The 18,118-nt window shown below is 46.9% G+C and overlaps 2 protein-coding genes across 3 annotated transcripts in view; one reads left to right on the top strand and one right to left on the bottom strand.

Annotated features, from left to right (window-relative positions):
- The window catches only part of SZT2 (SZT2 subunit of KICSTOR complex), a 51,628-nt gene extending 41,622 nt beyond the window's left edge, over positions 1–10,006 (bottom strand). The window contains exon 1 of the mRNA XM_077752035.1: positions 9,927–10,006. Within this exon, the coding sequence (XP_077608161.1) occupies positions 9,927–9,953 (27 nt within the window). The 5' untranslated portion in view covers positions 9,954–10,006. The remainder of the gene's footprint in view (positions 1–9,926) is intronic.
- An 86-nt stretch (positions 10,007–10,092) lies between these two features.
- On the top strand, positions 10,093–15,122 carry MED8 (mediator complex subunit 8). Of its 2 annotated transcripts, none has more exons than XM_077752036.1 (7): positions 10,093–10,162; positions 11,533–11,651; positions 12,313–12,457; positions 12,922–13,119; positions 13,314–13,395; positions 13,752–14,000; positions 14,793–15,122. In XM_077752036.1, exons 1-7 carry the CDS (start codon positions 10,157–10,159, stop codon positions 14,855–14,857), a joined length of 864 nt encoding a protein of 287 aa, XP_077608162.1. In that variant the 5' UTR covers positions 10,093–10,156; the 3' UTR covers positions 14,858–15,122. The 2 variants fall into 2 exon arrangements, with proteins under 2 accessions (XP_077608162.1, XP_077608163.1); XM_077752037.1 differs by having other exon boundaries at positions 10,094–10,162; positions 12,979–13,119.
- The last annotated feature ends 2,996 nt before the right edge of the window (positions 15,123–18,118 follow it).

Raw genomic sequence — 18,118 nt, 5'->3', positions numbered from 1 at the left:
ACCCAAGGGATACAGGAGTGCTGATGCATAGGGCCACTTGTACCCCAATGTTCATAGCAGCAATCTCAACAATAGCCAAAACATGGAAAGAGCCTAAGTGTCCATCAACTGACGAATGGATCAAGAAGATGTGGTTTATCTATACAATGGAATACTACATGGCAATGAGAAAGAATGAAATCTGGCCATGTGTAGCAACATGGATGGAACTTGAGGGTGTTATGCTGAGTGAAATAAGTCAGGCAGAGAAGGACAGATACCATATGTTTCCATGTATAGGAGGATTAGGAGGAACTTAATGGAGGACCGTGGGGGAGAGGGGAAAAATAGTTGGGGAGAGGGAGGGAGGCAAACCATGAGAGACTCTTGAATGCCGAGAACAAACTGAGGGCTGATGGAGGTGGGGGGAGGGGAAGGGGGAAGAGGGGTGATGGGCATGGAGGAGGGCACTTGTGGGGATGAGCGCTGTGCTACATGGAAACCAACTTGACAATAAACTATTTAAAAAATAAAAATTCACTGAGTTCCTGGTATACATAGATCACTGTGCAAGTGACTTGTCCAAGGAGTTCACATGTCCGTGAGAGGCAAGGCAGCAGAGGCAAAAAGTTAACTCTCCACTCAGTGCAACGTGTTCCCAAGGACTCAATTTTCTGCTCCCATTCCCCTTATGCAGACTTCTGTGTTGACCAAGTGGCCTTTTAACATTACTGGACATGCAGGTGTTTCTCCTACAAGCTACAAGCTCGTTGAGGGTGGGGATTGTGTCTTGTTCTTTGCGTGTGTCCCTGTGCTTGGCAAACTGCTTACAACAGAGCAGATACTCAATAATGCCAGACACTTCCTCCTAATAAGCCTTGATGACAGTGGCCCCAGAAGACTCTTCACTGGGCCACTAGCAAGCCTGTTGAATGCCTCAAAATGAAACTCCTGTGGGTCACGACCCACACTTTTCCCACCCTCCACCTTCCTTAGTGGTTAACGCTCCAGCTCCTTCCCACCACTGCCTCAGAGATGGCCAGTTCAACAGTGCCCTGACAGGCATCAGTTCCTTTACCCATGTCCTTGCCTTCCACCCACGAGCCGAATCATGGCTCGGGATGAATTCGATGTTCTCCCTTATCCACACAAAGTGCCAGTGGCACTTTGACAGAGAGAAACCTGTCCCCTTGCCAGGGGCGCCAGCTCTAGCAGGGCTTTACCTATCTCTTTCCTTCTCTCTGGTGAGCAACGTCTCCCATCTCCCTTAGAGTGTTTTCCCATCTCTCAATCCCTGGGGCCCTGGAGATAAACTCACCCACTGTTTCACAGAGAAGATAAGGGTCCACTGTTCTGAACTCCCCCAAGGTTTCTTCCTGACCAATCTTTACCTGAAATTCCTTTTTTCCCTTACTCTAGTCTCTGATAAAAAGATGACTCTCCTTCTGGTTTAGACAAACTGCAAATTTCTCCCCCTGGGTCCCTAACCAGTGAGGGGAAGTGTCAGGCGGCAAGGACCGTAGAGGGTGGTAGAAATGAACAGAAGCCAATGACTGCCCGTGAAGAAATGTGGTACTAAAGGAAGTGAAGGCTTCTTCCCCCTGAGTGGGGAAATTTGGAGAAGAAATAGAATAAGCCTGGAAAAGCAATAACGAAGGATAGCTGATGGCAGAAAGTGTGGAAAGCAGACACAATGACCAACGATGAAGAAATCCGTTCTTCTCCAGAACAGAAGGCACCCATCAAAAGACAGAGAAACAGGAGCACCTGGTGGCTCAGTCAGTTAAACATCCAACTCTTGATTTCAGCTCAGGTCACATAGCCTGCTTAAGATTTTCTCTCTCCCTCTTCCTCTGTCCCCTCCCCTGTTCATGCTCACTCACATGCACTCTCTCTCTCTCTCTCAAAAAACAAAAACAAAAACAAAAACAAAAAAGACACAGAAACAGATACTGGGAAATGGCATGGGTGAAAGCAGAAGGCAAGAAACTCCCACACTCCCATTTCTTGAGCACCTGTAATATATTCAACAGTCCCCTGGAGAGACTAGGTGCAAGAACTTCAGATCCAGACAGCCTGGTGTGAATCCCAATTTGGCCTCTTTATTAGCCTGTGAGATGGGGAAAAGGTACTTAACCTCCTTAAGCCTCAGTAGCCTCATTTGCAAAATGGATATAATCCTAATACTGATCTAACAGTGTTGTTAAGGGGGTGATGTGAAATCAGATATATGAAGTGTTCAGCACAATGCCTTGCACTCAGAAAGAATAGTAGAAAAATGAACTATCACAGGTTATTACCTGAGCATAATACAAGGCTCTTTCAAGTACACTCATTCAGTCTTCACATAAAACACTTAACAGAAAAAAACTAAGGTCCAAAAAAGTGAAATGATTTAATACAATTAGCATGTAACGGGTCAGAAGTCAAACCCAGGCCTCATGTGCTGCAAAGCCCAACTACAGAGGGTGACAATCAGATAAAACTGGGAGTTTAAGAGCAGAAAAGATTTGAAGTGGTCCCAGGAGAACAGGATGGGTCTCTACAAGCATAAAAGATGCTCTGGCATAATCAGAAAGACAAAAAGACAATGGAAACATCGATACAGGATTCAATATTATTTTGTGTTAGGTCGCTAGGCTACATAAAATCACACTATTCTCCATTACGCTGCTTCCATACACTAGGCTAAGGTAGGTGCTGGCCAGGAGTTTGGATTTTATCCCAAGAGCTGGGGCAAGCTACTGAACTTTGTTTCAGAGGGCTGTAATATTATATATGCATTTAAAAAAATTCCCTCTGGCTACCATGTGATTCAGAAAGATCCCCTAAACCACCAGGGGAGAGGACAGAGGCCTAGACCAGAGCTACTCAATGTAGCCATTCTGTGAACGTTGGAGACTGGTCCCTGATAAGATAGCACATGTGCCAGAATGTACAGCCAGCACTGCCTTACATTGAGAAAACGCGCGCGCGCGCACACACACACACACACACACACACACACACACACACAGAGACAGCTGACAACCTTCAAGACAAGTGAGTTNGCCAGCACTGCCTTACATTGAGAAAACGCGCGCGCGCGCACACACACACACACACACACACACACACACACACACAGAGTCAGCTGAACCAACCTTCAAGACAAGTGAGTTTAGCTGCCATTTTAAGGACTCTTTAGAATAAGACAAGAATAAGTGATTAATTGGAAGCACCAGGGAGGAAGGAACAAAAAGGTATCAAGGACGACTAAGATAGCCCTGGAAACCAGTAAGCTGCAGAATGATTTCCAAGTTAGCTAGTAAAATCAGATACAGGTTATTTACCGTCATTTCTAACCACTATTCACCTAAAAGGGTCCCTTAAGATTGTACATCCTTATCACCAAGATGGCAGAAACAGTTAAAGGTCCACCGGCAAAGAAGGAATGTGCGGCAGTCACCTGCCCTCTGCCTGGCCTTGGTCTCAGGATGGGATGCTCTCATAAACCAGTCAAGTTCTCCCTTAGGACTGGCGGAGCTGGTGCAGGTGTGAGGTTGATGCCCACTCTTGTCTTAACTGATGATGCTGAGTCTCTGACAAGGCTCTTATCTAGGAAAGGAGGAGCCAGGGCTGGAAGTATTATCAGAATAGGAAGGATACCTGCATTCAGCAGTCTTTTGTTTATTACTCTACATTCAGAGTCTACAGCAGTGCCTGGCACATCAGATGCTCCATACAATTTGCTGAATAAGTGAATTCACCGTATGTTCTAAGCAAAGCAAAGTTGATGTGTAAAATCAGTACAACTCTTCTCAAGGTGAGATAATCTTAACACTAATCACAGTACTATTTTCCTCTGGTTCTTCTTTGGTAGTTAGTAAAGACACACACCCCGCCCCTGCCAAGTGCCAGCCTGTTTCAACTATGCAAGAAAACACCAAAAGAAGGAGTCTGGGCCCATACTGAGCCGGGTTAAACAGGGGAGCACACACGTCCATGTGTCAGCACCATAAAACCAATAAGGAACACTTAGTCACTCCACCTTCTAGGACTAAAATCTTGGTGATGTGGGAGTTCATGAACAAATGATCCCCTGCACTACGTTCGGTACGACAGGTTTCACTTCTGGCACACAGTCACAAAGCAGTTTAGAATTCTTCATATCACCCGCCCATTCATTATGCAGAATTTGTGCACTTTGTAATTTTTGTTTCCCCTACAAGTCTAGAAGCTCTAAGGAGGGGGCACCTGGGTGGCTCAGTCGGTTAAGCATCCGACTTCGGCTCAGGTCATGATCTCACTGCTCGTGGGTTCAAGCCCTGTGTCAGGCTCTGTGCTGACAGCCAGCTCAGAGCCTGGAGCCTTTTTGGATTCTGTCTCCCTCTCTCTCTGACCCTCCCCTGGTCACGCTGTCTCTCTCAGAAATAAATAAAAAACATTAAAAAAAATTATAGAAGCTTCGTCTATATGTTGTCCTTTGCTGTATCCCTAGCAACAACTAGCACAGTGCCAAGACATACTAGGTATTCAAATATTTGTTGACTAAATAAATGTGTGAGGGAAATGGCTCTCACAAGCTCTAGTTATTCCCTTCTCTGTTTTGAGCTATGTTCTAAATTTTTTCCCACTGATTCTTAACTTTTCACTTTTATCAACATCTGCTCTTTGTTGTCAAGAGGTCCCATCCTTCCTCATCTGCTTTATAGAAAAACTAGCCTATTTTACTGTCTGGGTTTTTCTTTTGCTTCCACCAAAGTTGTTTTGGATTACCAGGTTTTCACTACTATGTTCTTTTCTAATATTACCTCTTTTATAGTTCTCGAAATCTGGGGAGGGATTGGGGTGTAGGTTCTAATAGATTTGTTTTAAAAGTGTGATTTGATAGTGGAGACTCAAGGCTTGGGCTTTACTTTCCTCCTCCATAAAACACTACCATGTATCCCAATGGTGTGTGAAAGTACTAGAGCACGTGTTAGCGTAACAAGTGAAAACAAGCAATTCATCAATCAGTTGCTGCTTTGTATCTGGAAGGAGTCCCACACAGCCATTTACTCCAGCTTTTTTGCTCATCCTCATTTGCCTGGCATAGCTGGATATCTCCTCACACTAAGGCAGAATCTGTCTTCTTGATATAATCCTGACCCATTCCTGAGATCTGTTCTCTTGAAAACATCTAACCTATTTTTGGTTCTACCCCTGGACAAAACCCAAAAGGACAATCTGACCCTCTGCCAAAGTCTCTGCTTCTCTGTAATAAACATCTCCCAAGTTCTTTAGGTAGATCTCAAAGAGCATGGTTTCAAGTTTCCTCACTTTATCTTAGATCATATGCCAATGAACTCTGACTGGTCTATTTTTCAACCAGAACAGCAGGGCTAGGATGGAACACAGTAACCAGGTGAGGTCACAGATTCAGAGTCTCCTAAGTCCTACTGACTTTTACTGTTGGTGCAGGGAACCTCCATGACTTTTTCACTTGTGTTGCTGTTAAGACACATCCTCTGTTCTGTCCTCATGCAGCTGGCTTTTTGGGACACAAACAATTATTCAATTAGTCCTGTTATAGTGGATAAATTCATTCTATTATTTTATTGTGAAGCTTAGAGTGCTGTTTTGTCTTTTAGCAAATCTCTTTCCAGCTTAATTTCCCTGCTAATTTGATCAGGATGCCATCAAGTCCTCATCCCAGTCCAAAGAGGACAAATACAAGGTGAGCATGCATTCATTCATTGGTCAACAAATTTATGGAGAGCCATCTACATGCTAGCACCAGGCTAGGTCCTAAGGGTACTACGAAAAGCAAGAACTGGCATTCTCTGCTCTCACAAAATTTACCCTGCAATGGAGAAAAAAAAAAGAATCAAATAATCATTCTACTTACTGTATGATTACAAACTGAGTAAGTATGCCAAAGGAAAAGAATGTGGTTCTATGGCAGCATATAACAAAGGAACCTGGCCCAGGCTAGGATCTTAGGAGAAAATGACACTGAAGGTCGAGCAGGATTTGCTAAGTGAGGAGGAAAAAGGGTAGATACAGCAGATGGAGGACACAGATGGGTGCTGTGCTATTAGTAAACATTCTTTAGATTATTAGTTAGTAAACCGCTTAATTTCACTACGGTATAGCTTCCATTTCTCCATCTTGTCTTGAAAGTTATTTTGAATGACAGGAGGGTGGCTCAGTTGGTTGAGCGCCTGACTCTTGGTTTTGACTCTGGTCATGATCCCAGGGTTGTGGGATCAAGCCTGTGTCGGGCTGCTGCTGAGTGTGGACCCTCCCTGGAATTCTCATTGTCTCTCTCTGTCTCTCTGTTTCTCTCTCCCCCTCCTCTGCTTGTGCTCGCACGCACATGCTCTCTCAAGCTAAAATAAAGAAAGTTCTTTTGAATGATGGACTGACTGTCCAAGACCAAGTGAAGCCTGCGTAGTTAGTTCATCAACCAGTTCTTACAGAATCCACTCTCTCGAAACCAGGAACATCGGCCCAACTTGATCTTTCTCACGTTTCTCCCTCATACATGACTCTTCAAAGTCAACAGCAATATGTTCAAACCATCATCTCGAAGTTGTCCTCACATTCAAGATATAATTGATCAGAACCAGAAAACTTAGGAATTTAAAGAGCTAAAATAGTATTTTTCAAAGTGTGATCCAAGGACAAGGTGCATGAGAGTGGTGAGGTGCTTATTAAAATGCAGATTCCTGGGCACCACCCAAACCAACTGAATTCGAGTCGCTAGGACTCGCTGATCTAAATTTAACAAGCTCCCCAAGTGATTCTTCCACTTTGACAAACCCTGAATTAGTTGTATCCTCATGGCATCCACACTCACATGGAGCTTCAATTCTCTAATACGTAATCTCCCTGAGTCTGAAGTGCATTACTTTTGGGACTAGTCTGGCAAAGAGAAAGCAGGGTTTCAGAGTCAGAAACCTGGATTCAAATCTGGTTCTACTGCTTGCTATCTATGTGAGCTTGAACAAGTTACTTAATTTTTCCAGGCCTCAGTTTCTTCACTGATAGCATATGGGTAAGAATATCTGCTTCATAAGGATGTTGTTGCAATTAAACATGAGAATGAGAACAATGGTAGAGGAAGCCTATCATTCTCTGGAATATTTATTGAGGCCTACACACCATTTACAAGATGAATAATACATTATTAGGCACTGTGTTGCATACCATATCTATCAGGATGACAGAAACATTGCCCATCTCAATTTGGTTTTTTGCTTGTTCTTTGCACCTGTCCCCTTGTAATTAAAGTAGAATATTTGAAGCCTTTTCCAACCATTATGCTGTTTTATGTTAACAGAATCCCAGAAGGAGTGCCTGGATGGCTCAGACGGTTAGCTTCCAACTCTTGACATTGGCTCAGGTCATGATTCCAGGGTCGTGGAATTCGCTCCCTCTCTCTCTGTCTCTCTTCCCCACTCACATGTGCTCATGCTCTCTTTCTAATAAAAAAAAAATAATAAAAGAATCCCATGAAATAATGTAGACACTTTCCCCCTTGAACTGTCTGGAGGCTCCTTACCACTGGACTTATGCCAAAGTCCTGAACCTCCAGCATATACCCAGCCTTAATCTTCTTCTTATCTTTTACCAATCTGTACCTGGGGGATCAAACATTGGTCCATTGCTGCTTATTAATATAAGGCTTTGGTGAAGTTACTGAGCCTTAGTTTCCTCATCTGTGCCTATTCTGTGGAGATTTTACAAGGATTAGGTGATACTCAGTAAGCACTCTGGAAGTGTTAGCTATTCTCATTACCACACTTCACCCACACTAGCCGCTGCTTCTGTTCTCTGAGGGCTCTAAGCTCCTTCTCATTGCAGGATTTTCACTATTGCCTCTGCCTGTAACGCCCTCTGCTTCTCTTGTGGCCAACTTCTGCTCAGTCTTCAGACTGAAGTGTCACTTCTCTGAGAAGGCATCCCAGTCCACCCCCGCCCCACATGCTTCTGAACGAAGTTGGTTAAGAACCCCTTTAAATATTCCACTCATTTGGTAGTTTTCCTTTGCAGCTCTTATTATAATTCAATGTTTGTTTGCTCTATTAAAATAGAGCACATGTCTGTCTTACATTGCTCAGTTATCCACCCTCATACTTAGCACAATTCTCAGTCCATAGCATTCATAAAATGTTTTAAATATTTGATGAATGATTTCTTAAATCTGACTATGCCCAACTTTCTCCCTTCGGATTGTAACAACTTCTAAACGTCAGTGACTTTTCTGATCAGAGGCAAACTTCACTCCCTTTACTTTGAGATAAAATTTTCAGAAATGCAAATCAAGAACGTAACAAATGCTTAACTTTTGGCTGAAGGAGCTCCCGCAAGTATGTGTCTTGACTCCAAGTTACTAGAGATCTGCACGGATCAATATGGTAGCCTCTACCGAATGGGGCTACGGAGAACCTGAAATGTTGGGAGTCCTACAGTCCAAAATGAGTTGTGCTTGGGGCGCCAGGGTGGCTCAGTCGGTTAAGCGTCCGACTTTGGCTCAGGTCATGATCTCGTGGTTCGAGGGTTGGAGCCCCGCGTCAGGCTCTGTGCTGACAGCCAGCTCAGAGCCTGGAGCCTGTTTCAGATTCCGTGTCTCCCTCTCTCTCTGACCCTCCCCTGCTCACACTGTCTCTCTCTCTCTCAGAAATAAATAAAACATTTTAAAAAATTCAAAATGAGATGTGCTAGAAGTGTAAAATACACACTGGATTCTTAAAAATTTAGTACAAAAAAGAATAATAGCTCGTAATTTTTAATACTTATTACCTGTTGAAATGATATCTTGGAAACATATAAATAAAATGCATTACTAAAATTGATTTCACTTGTTTCTTTTTACCATTTTAAATGTGGCTACTAGAAAATTTGCATATATGGTTTATATTAGATTTCTATTGGACAGTGCCTCCTTTAGACTACCTGCCTCCTCTCATCTTTGCTGCTGTTTTTTAAAAATATTTATTTATTTTTGAGAGAGACGAAATGTGAGCAGGGGAGGGGCTGAGAGATAGGGAGTCACAGAATCCAAAGCAGGTTCCAAGCTCCCAGCTGTCAGCACAGAGCCGGATGTGGGGGTTTCGAACTCACAAACAGGAGATCATGACCTGAGCAGAAGTCCGATGCTTAACCGACTGAGCCACCCAGGTGCCCTATGCTCAGATCTTCTAACTTCAAAACTCTGCTACTCCCAAACTGCGAGGAGCACCTGGGTAAGGTACTTAACCTCCCTCACTTTTCAGTTTCCTTATCTGTAAAAGAGAACGGATACTGCCAACTCTTCGCACAAGTTTTAATAACATAAAGTATGTATGAGTTCCTCGTGTCGTCCTTGGCACCTAACGGATGCCTCGTGTGCATTTTCCCAGTTTAACACGTAAAGTGTTCACAATACACCGTAAGACAGGTATTTTATGAAGACAGAGGATCCGAGAAGTCAAGATTAGCCCCAAGTTGCACAGAGAGCTAAATGGCAGCGCCAGGACTGGCCGAGGTTTCACTCCGAATCAAGTGTTTTTTCACGAAACCAAAGCTGCTCCCGAAATGCACGAGCGCTACAACTAAATTAATTCGTGCTGTCTATGGCATTCCAACGTTTGTGGCAAATGCATAAACCAGCGATGTCTATTGCTGGGTTGCCCACGGAAGCTGCAGCAGAAAATCAAACTGCAGATTTTGTTAAGATCATTATTAAGCCCAAAGAATCCGAAAGCCCCAGAGTCAATGACGTGTCTGAAATGTCAGTAAGCAAAACAAAGCGACGGGTTTCTGCTCTAGCCCCCACCCCCCGACAAAACTGCGGGTAGAGGGGAGGAGGTTCAAGAGTCGGGCCTACGCGGCCCGGCCTCCCCCGGACCCGGCGGAGGCCACCGCGGTGCCAGGCCGCCGGACCCTCCCCCTCGGAGCTCCGGGCCCAGCAACCAGCGTTGCGCCCGCCCGCCCCTCACCTCCGGCTCCGGGCGCTCCGAGGCCATCACACAGCCCTCCCGCGCCGGCCCGGGCCAGAGAAGATGCTCCACTCGTGACCTTTGACCCGGCTACAGGCGGCCCGCAGGAACCGGAAGTGAGTGGGAGGGCCGAGCTCTGAGTTTTCTGATTGGGGGACGAAGCGCTCTCAGAGTGGCTCTCGACTAGGAAACCGGAAGGGGAAGTCGTTGCCGCCGCCACGGACGCCGCAATGCAGGTGAGAGCGACGTTGGGACTGTTGACCGCCGGCTGGTTTCGGGTAGCGGGACCGTTGAGTGGGCTGGCCGAGGGGAGGGTGAGGAGTTGGGACTGAGAGGAGAGGTTAGAGCCCGCAGCTGACGAGGAAGGGCCCGCGGGATGGAGGGGCGCGACCGACTGGAGAGGTGGGAGAGGAGCCCGGCCGGCTGAGTGTGTGGAAAGAGGCCCCGCGGCCTTGCTGGGGTGCGCGAAACGATCAAGCCGTAATGTGACAAAGTTGAAATGTAGTGCAAGGAAGATGGCTCGGGGCCCCGGCTTAAGCCATTGGATGGACGCTGTTGGATTGCAGACGTAACAAGGGATCTGGAATTGGAGAGAAGCCTGAGAGGTGAAGGAATTGTTAGGGGGCGGTGGCCAAAGCTAAACTAATTAAAGGCTGGGGTTGTGGGTGGAACCCAGAATTGAGAGCCCTGTCATGCGCGTTGGCGAGTTTGCAAGACAGTTTTGCATCTTCCTTCCCAGCCAGAGCCGGTTAGTTATTAAGGATGAAGAAATGAAGTAAAACCGGAGACCACAGATGGCAAGAAAACGCTTTGCAGACACCCTAGCATTTAAAATTGTTTCTCTGGTGCTCAGGAGCACATGCATTTTTCGTTTGTTTGTTTTTCATTTGCCACATACTGTCTTGCACCTGGTTGGCTGTCAGTAAATGTTTGTCAGTTAAGCGAAGCTCCCGTGGCGCAATCGGTTGGTGCGCGGTACTTATACAGTAAATGTTTTTCAGTTGACTGAGCTTGTGAAAGGGATACAGAAATATTGGCATTGACCAAAAAAAAAAAAAAAAAAGATTGCCGATTAATTCAGCAAGCAGCAGCTTGAAATTTGACGGCAAACGAAGAGTGGGGGATGGTTATGGGGGAGTGGCACAAGCCTGGTATTCAGGGACACCTTCATGTGTGGGTAGGTTTCCCAGGGATTGTGTGTTTGGCAAGACTGCCACGCTCACAAGGCAGGTTCTAGTACAGGAGAAGTTGGAGTACATGTACTGCAGAGGTGCACAAAAGATAATAAAGCCCAGGCATTAGGTCTGATGAAAATGTCTCAGTGAGAGAGTACAGAGTATATCTAATGCAGAGAAAAGCCAGACATGAATGAGGAGATGATGAAAGAAAGGAAGAATTGAGGTCGGGCGAATGGATCGAAAGGTCTAAGGGTTGATGCAGTCTGTAACCCAAATACCAAAGATAGAAAACCTGGCTCTTGTGTACCGATGAGATCCTGTGTTTCTCGACTAGCGTTGCACACTGTCATGCTGGCTCTTCAGCCTTCCTCTGTGTGTGTCATACTCACACTTCCATCTGGGTAACCAACCTGTTCCCATTGGTGCAGAGGGAGGAGAAGCAGCTCGAGGCATCATTAGATGCACTGCTGAGTCAAGTGGCTGACCTGAAGAACTCACTGGGGAGTTTCATTTACAAGTTGGAGAACGAGTATGACCGGCTGACCTGGTAAGGGTTGCCAGGGTGAACCGAGGAGGGCTCCACAGGTGGGGGGCTAGGCCTCCTGGTGGACAGGATATCTCCAGTGATATCACAGTCTATCACTTGGCATCTTTTGGTGTGGTAAGAGCTGGGTTTCCCAACATTTAACAAATGAAGTTTGGCCTGGGACCTCAATGCAAGGAAGTAGAGAAACGTCAAGTTTCCCAACCCAAGGTCTTTCCAGCTTTTGATTCTCACCCTTTGACATCTCTAGGAGGAGGTACTCCCTCAGAGGGCCCTCCCACTACAGTAAGAATGCAGTGTTCATCCTGGGTTTTACCACAGATGCTGCTGAGTCTTTTAGGTGCAACCTACTGTGGAAGTGTGGATCCTATTTGCAGGCCGGAAAGGAGGCTTTTACCCAGTTGCTGAGTTTTTAGTGCTAAATATAGCCAGCGTTCTTATTTTGCCACAGGTCCTCACCCCCTTTAAGCAACAAACTGCCTTATTTCTCCATCTGTGTTAGAAACCGTATGTCCCTCTTTCCTAATCCCACAATCCCTGGGGACCCGTTTGGTGCTGGCCCCAGTGCAGCTGTAGTGCCGTGAGAGCTGGGTGTTCCTGGTCTGAGGGACCCCTTCGAGGCTGCTTGACTGAGAACATCCTGACCCTTTCTTATCACCACCAGGCCCTCTGTTCTGGACAGCTTTGCCTTGCTCTCTGGACAGTTGAATACTTTGAACAAGGTCTTGAAGCACGAAAAGACACCACTCTTCCGTAACCAGGTCATCATCCCTCTGGTGCTGTCCCCAGACCGAGATGAGGATCTCATGGTAAGAGGAGGGGAAGGGTACAACGTGGGAAATTAAATTCTTAGCTGGGGACTTAGAGCACAATTGTTGCTTGGTTACATCAGAAGTTCTGAACGAGGAGTAGTGTGTGGCAGTAGAAAGCAAGGGCTGCCTTTTGGAGGCCTTGCTTTTTGCCCCTCTGGTGTCGGGGAGCCACTCCCTAATGGTGCCAAATAAACCTGAAGTTTACATCACCAAGGCAAAGACCTTTCTCCTACAACACCTATCTTGAGCAAGAGGTATGTTTGTTGTGATTTCGTCCATTTCAGTCTTTTACTGAAATGTAGTGGAGAGAAACTTGCCCCTGGGTCTCGTAGAAACAGGTTTGAGGAGACAGAAATGAAGCAAGAAGTAAGCACACTAGTGTCCCAGGAAGCTAGATATTGTGTCAGGTTGAATTTTCCCTGAAAATGTACTGTTTGCTTATGGAAGGACCTATATATCAGGCCAGATCAACTCTTTGTGAATTGCGTGGGAGGAGCAGTAAAATCTGTGTGTTACAGCGGCAGACTGAAGGACGAGTACCTGTTTTTAGCCACGAGGTGGTCCCTGACCATCTGAGAACCAAGCCTGACCCTGAAGTTGAAGAGCAAGAGAAGCAACTAACAACAGATGCTGCCCGCATTGGTGCTGATGTAGCTCAGGTCAGCCTGAGTCCCTGCCCTGCTGCCCCCAGCCCCCTGAACCCCATTGTGAGAAGCTAGGATTTACCATGTGTGTCTGGTAGGTGTGCATGGTTTACACATAAGTTACCCCTGGAAGAGCACAAGGAAAGAACTTCACCGTAATCATTTCTTGTCAGTGGCCTGATCTCTGCACATATGTTTGTGTGTTACAGAAGCAGATCCAGAGCTTGAATAAAATGTGCTCAAACCTCCTGGAGAAAATCAGCAAAGAGGAGCGGGAATCAGAGAGCGGAGGTATGGAAGGGCAGGTGGCCAAATGGAGAAGGGAAAGAGGGATGGGATCATTGGGATAGGAATGGTGGTGTGGGTAGTGGTGAGGTGAGGGTGTAAGAATGAACTGCTTAGGAAAGTGTTTGCTCCATTCTGTTAGCTTTTTGTGGTTAGGGCTGGCCCTGGAGCAGGTGGAGGACATGGGCAGAATGATAAGGGGGTGCCCTGAGATAGCTGTGGGGGCTTTTGGCTCTTCCTCAGGGCTGCCATTGAGTGTGGACACGACTCAGGCCCTGGTGCCCATACTGGTCTTCCCGCTGTTAGGCTCAGTCCAGGGTCAGAGGCACACCTCAGGCTCCTCACTTAACCTTTCTATTCAGGTCTCCGGCCAAACAAGCAGACCTTTAACCCTACAGACACCAATGCCTTAGTAGCAGCCGTGGCCTTTGGGAAAGGGCTGTCTAACTGGAGACCTTCGGGCAGCAGTGGCCCTGGGCAGCCAGGCCAGCCAGGGGCTGGGACGATCCTCGCAGGAGCCTCAGGATTACAGCAGGTGCAGATGGCGGGAGCTCCAAGCCAGCAGCAGCCATTGCTCAGTGGGGTGCAGATGGCCCAAGCAGGTCAAACAGGTAAGGCGGACAGGGGATGATGTGCTAGCAGGCCTTGAGCAGGGAAGTAGGAGTAAGCTGGATGGTCTGGGTCCCTAGCATCCCAGAGCTGGAGAGTTCCTCCTTTTCTTCTTGAACTGTGACCCAGAAAATTTTCAGGAGTAAATCTCATTTGAGCCTCTGCAGCAGGCACCAGAGAAAGGAAGAACTTTGAGCGGCAGAAACTGTACCTCCCACCCCCATTACAGAATTCTGTGTCAAGTACCTTTCAGTCTCATTTACTCGGTATTATGTATGCTGTCAGGGTCCTTTCTTAGAGAAAACAATGGTCAGACCTCGGTTGAGACCATCTGGGAGGTGCACTGGGAACTGACAGATAGGCAAGCTCCATGTACTCTTTTCTGGGTCTTGTCTCTCCTGCTTCCAGTTAATAGTTACAAGAACAGCATGGAGGAGTTCAGATGTGAGTAGCTAGAAGAGGCATTTTCTTTCAAAGCTGTCTAAGAAAAGGGACAATTACAATAAGAGACATTCCTTTACCTGTGGCATTAAAAGGGGGTCTACCTGTCTTTTCCGGGAGTAGCTGAGCAGCAAACTGCTGGGGTGTGCTCTGACCCCTCCTGCTATCAGCCCTTCCCTCCCAGGCACCTCCAGGGAGAGGGCTGGTCAAGAACCACACCTCTGATCTTTGCTACCCAGGGCTGCAGAGGTTCTGAGATGATAGTGACAGAAGGGAACTTGAGAGGCCACCTGTCTGAGTTATCATGAAAGTCGTAACCGTGCTTCAGGTATCTTTCTTTGTGTTCCTTTCAGGAAAAATGCCAAGTGGAATAAAAACCAACATCAAGTCCGCTTCAATGCATCCGTACCAGCGGTGAGTGTGGCCGGCAATCCCCACTCCCAGGTTCCCCTTGCAGAGTTGGGCAGTGAAATTGCCTTTTCCCCAAAGCTGAACCAGATGTGTCTAATAAAGAGAACATGGGCTTTCAGCACCAGACAAATCCCGGCTCCACCAATGACTGATTGTGTGACCTTGGGCAAGTGACCTAATTTTTTCTGAGCCTGTTTTCTTGTTCGTAAATGGTGATGTTACCTACCTCATAGGGTTGTTGTGAGGATTAAAATGAGAAAATGAATGTAAAACACTAGTACGGTGTATGAAATAATGGGTATTCGATAAATGATAGTTTTGTTTTTTTGGGGTTTTTTTTTTTTTAGTTTATTTTAAGACAGAGAAAGACCCAAGAGCAAGCGGGGGGTGGGGGGGGGGCAGAGAGAGAATCCCAAGTAGGCTCCACACTGTTAGCACAGAGCCTGACACGAGGCTCAAACCCACGAACCGTGAGATCATGACTGGAGCCAAAACCAAGAGTCGGACGCACCCAGGCGCCCCAATAAATGATAGTTTCTACAGCCACTTCTCCCCACTGCCCTTCTGAATCCTCAATCCAGAACTTAGGGTGATGTGATACTGCTTCATGTCATTGGTGAGCCTATAGACAAGGTCATGGACTGCTCTGTTCTGTTTGAAAGCCTGTGCTGATTTCATGCTGCCAGAAACTGTCACAGCCTCTGTACATCCTTAAGAGGCATGCTGGCTCCTACGCTTCCTGCCCAGTTTCCATCCCGGCCGTCTCTCCAGCCTGCAGGCACCGAGTCTTCTGAGCTGGCTCTCATGGTCCTTCTGCGGCTCTGGTGGAGCTTGAGGCTGCTCTCCTCCTCTCCTCTAAGAAGCCAGTGCAGCTCAGGGCACCTGGGTGGCTCAGTCAGTTAAGCGTCTGACTTCGGCTCAGGTCATGATCTCACGGTTCGTGGGTTCGAGCCCTGCATTGGGCTCTGTGCTGACAGCTCAGATCCTGGAGCTTGTTTCAGATTCTGTGTCTCCCTCACTCTCTGCCCCTCCCCCACTCATGCTCGGTTTCTCTCTGTCTCAATAATAATAAAAACATTATAAAAAAAAAAAAAGCCAGTGCAGCTCTTCCCCGGAAGCTAGTTATAAAGTCTTCTGTCCTCTACCCCACCCTGTACACATGAAAGATTTTCTCATTTTGGAGGAGAGGGACTTCACACCATGGTTCATCAGGGTTTAGTTGTCCTCATGATAGTGCCTAATTCCTGGACTCCAGCCAGGTTGGCTTTCCTCCAGTCCCCTGAAACCATGGTCTAGTATGGGCCAGGTTGCTGGTGGGTAAGGACAGCCACCAGGACCTTTGCCTGCTTTTGTAAAGCTGAAGGGCAGAGTGAGTTGTGTCTGCAGCCTCAGGGCTCCTTTGCACACAGGGGCAGGTTTTGAGTCAACAGAAGACCAGAGGGTTTCCCTGAATAAAGTTATTGAAATTGATGGCCATTGTTGTGTAGCAACATGGATGGACCTTGAGGGTGTTATGCTGAGTGAAATAAGTCAGGCAGAGAAGGACAAATCATATGTTTGCACATATAGGAGGATTAGGAGGAACTTAACTGAGGGACAAGGGGGAGAAGAAGGGGGGAAATGGTGGGGGAAAGGGAGAGAGGCAAACCATGAGAGACTCTTGAATGCTGACAAAAACTGAGGACTGATGGATGTGGGGGGGAGGGGGGATGGGCATGGAGGAGGGCACTTGTGGGGATGAGCACTGAGTGTTATGTGGAAACTAATTTGACAATAAACTATTTGTAAAAAAAAAAAAAAAGAAAAAAAGAAATTGATGGCCATTGTGTCAGGATTAGCTGACCGCGATTTATAAGAGAGCTATATAGGGGTCAGAGACTTTCAAAGTTGATGCAAGGCAATTCTAATCTGTTCTCTCTAAAACAGTGTCTTAGCTTTGATCTAAAAATATTCTGAGAGGTATGAGGAGGGCCTGCTCATACCTTCCAGCTGCGTTTTTTTCTGTTCTCTTCTGTCACACGCCAGTACTTTGGCATTTGTTTGGTGCCGGGCAGAGTTCTGCCAGGCTGTGGCAGCACAGTACTGGAAAAGTGGTCCCCGTTGTCACATCCATTCCTGTCCCATCAAGACAAGAAATGGTATCCATAAAGCTCACTGGTCATAGCACGCAGCAGCACGGAGAGTTCTGTTATCAGCTCGAAGGCAATGCCAGACCTTTCCTCCACTTCAACACTAATGCCTAATTGCTTTGTCAGCCCACTCAGATGCTCCTGATCTTACCTTCTCCCTTCCAAGGGAAGTCTCAGCGCTAACTAGTTGTACTTCTCTAAAAGGCCTGGATCGGCTCTTGGTGACTGCTGTCCTTAATTTCACCAGAAGAGTTCCTCCTGTTGAGAGGTACCAACCACAGGTTTCTTTGTTGTCCCGGGTAATACTACCTTCGTTCTCACCATAAACTGGAAATGGGTTCCTTGTCCTCGCAGAGTGGAAATATCCTCCTGCCCCAACAGGAACGCATGCAGGACCTCACCTATGTCTTGTGACCTTAAGCACACAATTCCTTACTCCAAAGGCACTCACATCTCTCTGTTCTTTACTCTGGAAACACGTGTTCTCATTTGCAACACCCGCCCACTCCCAGATCCTCTGGGGCACACAAACTTCCGCAGCATCGCCAACTTTGGGATTCAGACAACCCAGCAAGCGCCTCCGTGAGCAGTATCTCTCTACTCACACGCACCTTCCCTTTGAAGAAGAGGACATGACCTGCTTGCTTGTTCAGATTTAGGATTTGTAAAAGATGGCTCTCTTGCCCCACCTTGATGGTGTTCTTGTTTCTTACTGCTCTGTTTTGCCTGGGGACTGTTTTCTCCTCCTCCTGGGGCCCCTGGAGAATGAGATTAGGCCACTGGGCCCCAGGTTTATACCTCGGATGGAGAAAGAAGCCACTGTGAAACCTTAAGTTCATACTGCAACACAGAGTTCACCCTGCTTTGGGCAGAAGCTTGCTTAGTCCATGCCGGCATGACAGCCATTGCCTAGGATTGCTCCCTCTCCAGGTCTGCCCTGTAGCTGGCATTCTGTCATTGTGGAACCTCCCTTTTACTCATTTGCTCCAGTCACCCTATTCTCTTCCTCTTTCAACGTCCACTGCCGCCCTACCTAGCAAACTTTACCTAACCTTGTCCCCTTCTTGTGAAACAGCTCCTTCCAGCTCTGTAATGGGTTCCGGCTTTAGGAGCTGGAGGGACTGTGTTCCATACCTCCT

This window comes from Crocuta crocuta, unplaced genomic scaffold (genome assembly GCF_008692635.1).
Source record: "Crocuta crocuta isolate KB4526 unplaced genomic scaffold, BGI_CrCroc_1.0 scaffold367, whole genome shotgun sequence".
In the NCBI taxonomy this organism is placed as follows: Eukaryota; Metazoa; Chordata; class Mammalia; order Carnivora; family Hyaenidae; genus Crocuta; species Crocuta crocuta.
The sequence above is the reverse complement of the archived record's forward strand: the minus strand, read 5'-3'. Positions and strand labels throughout refer to the sequence as shown.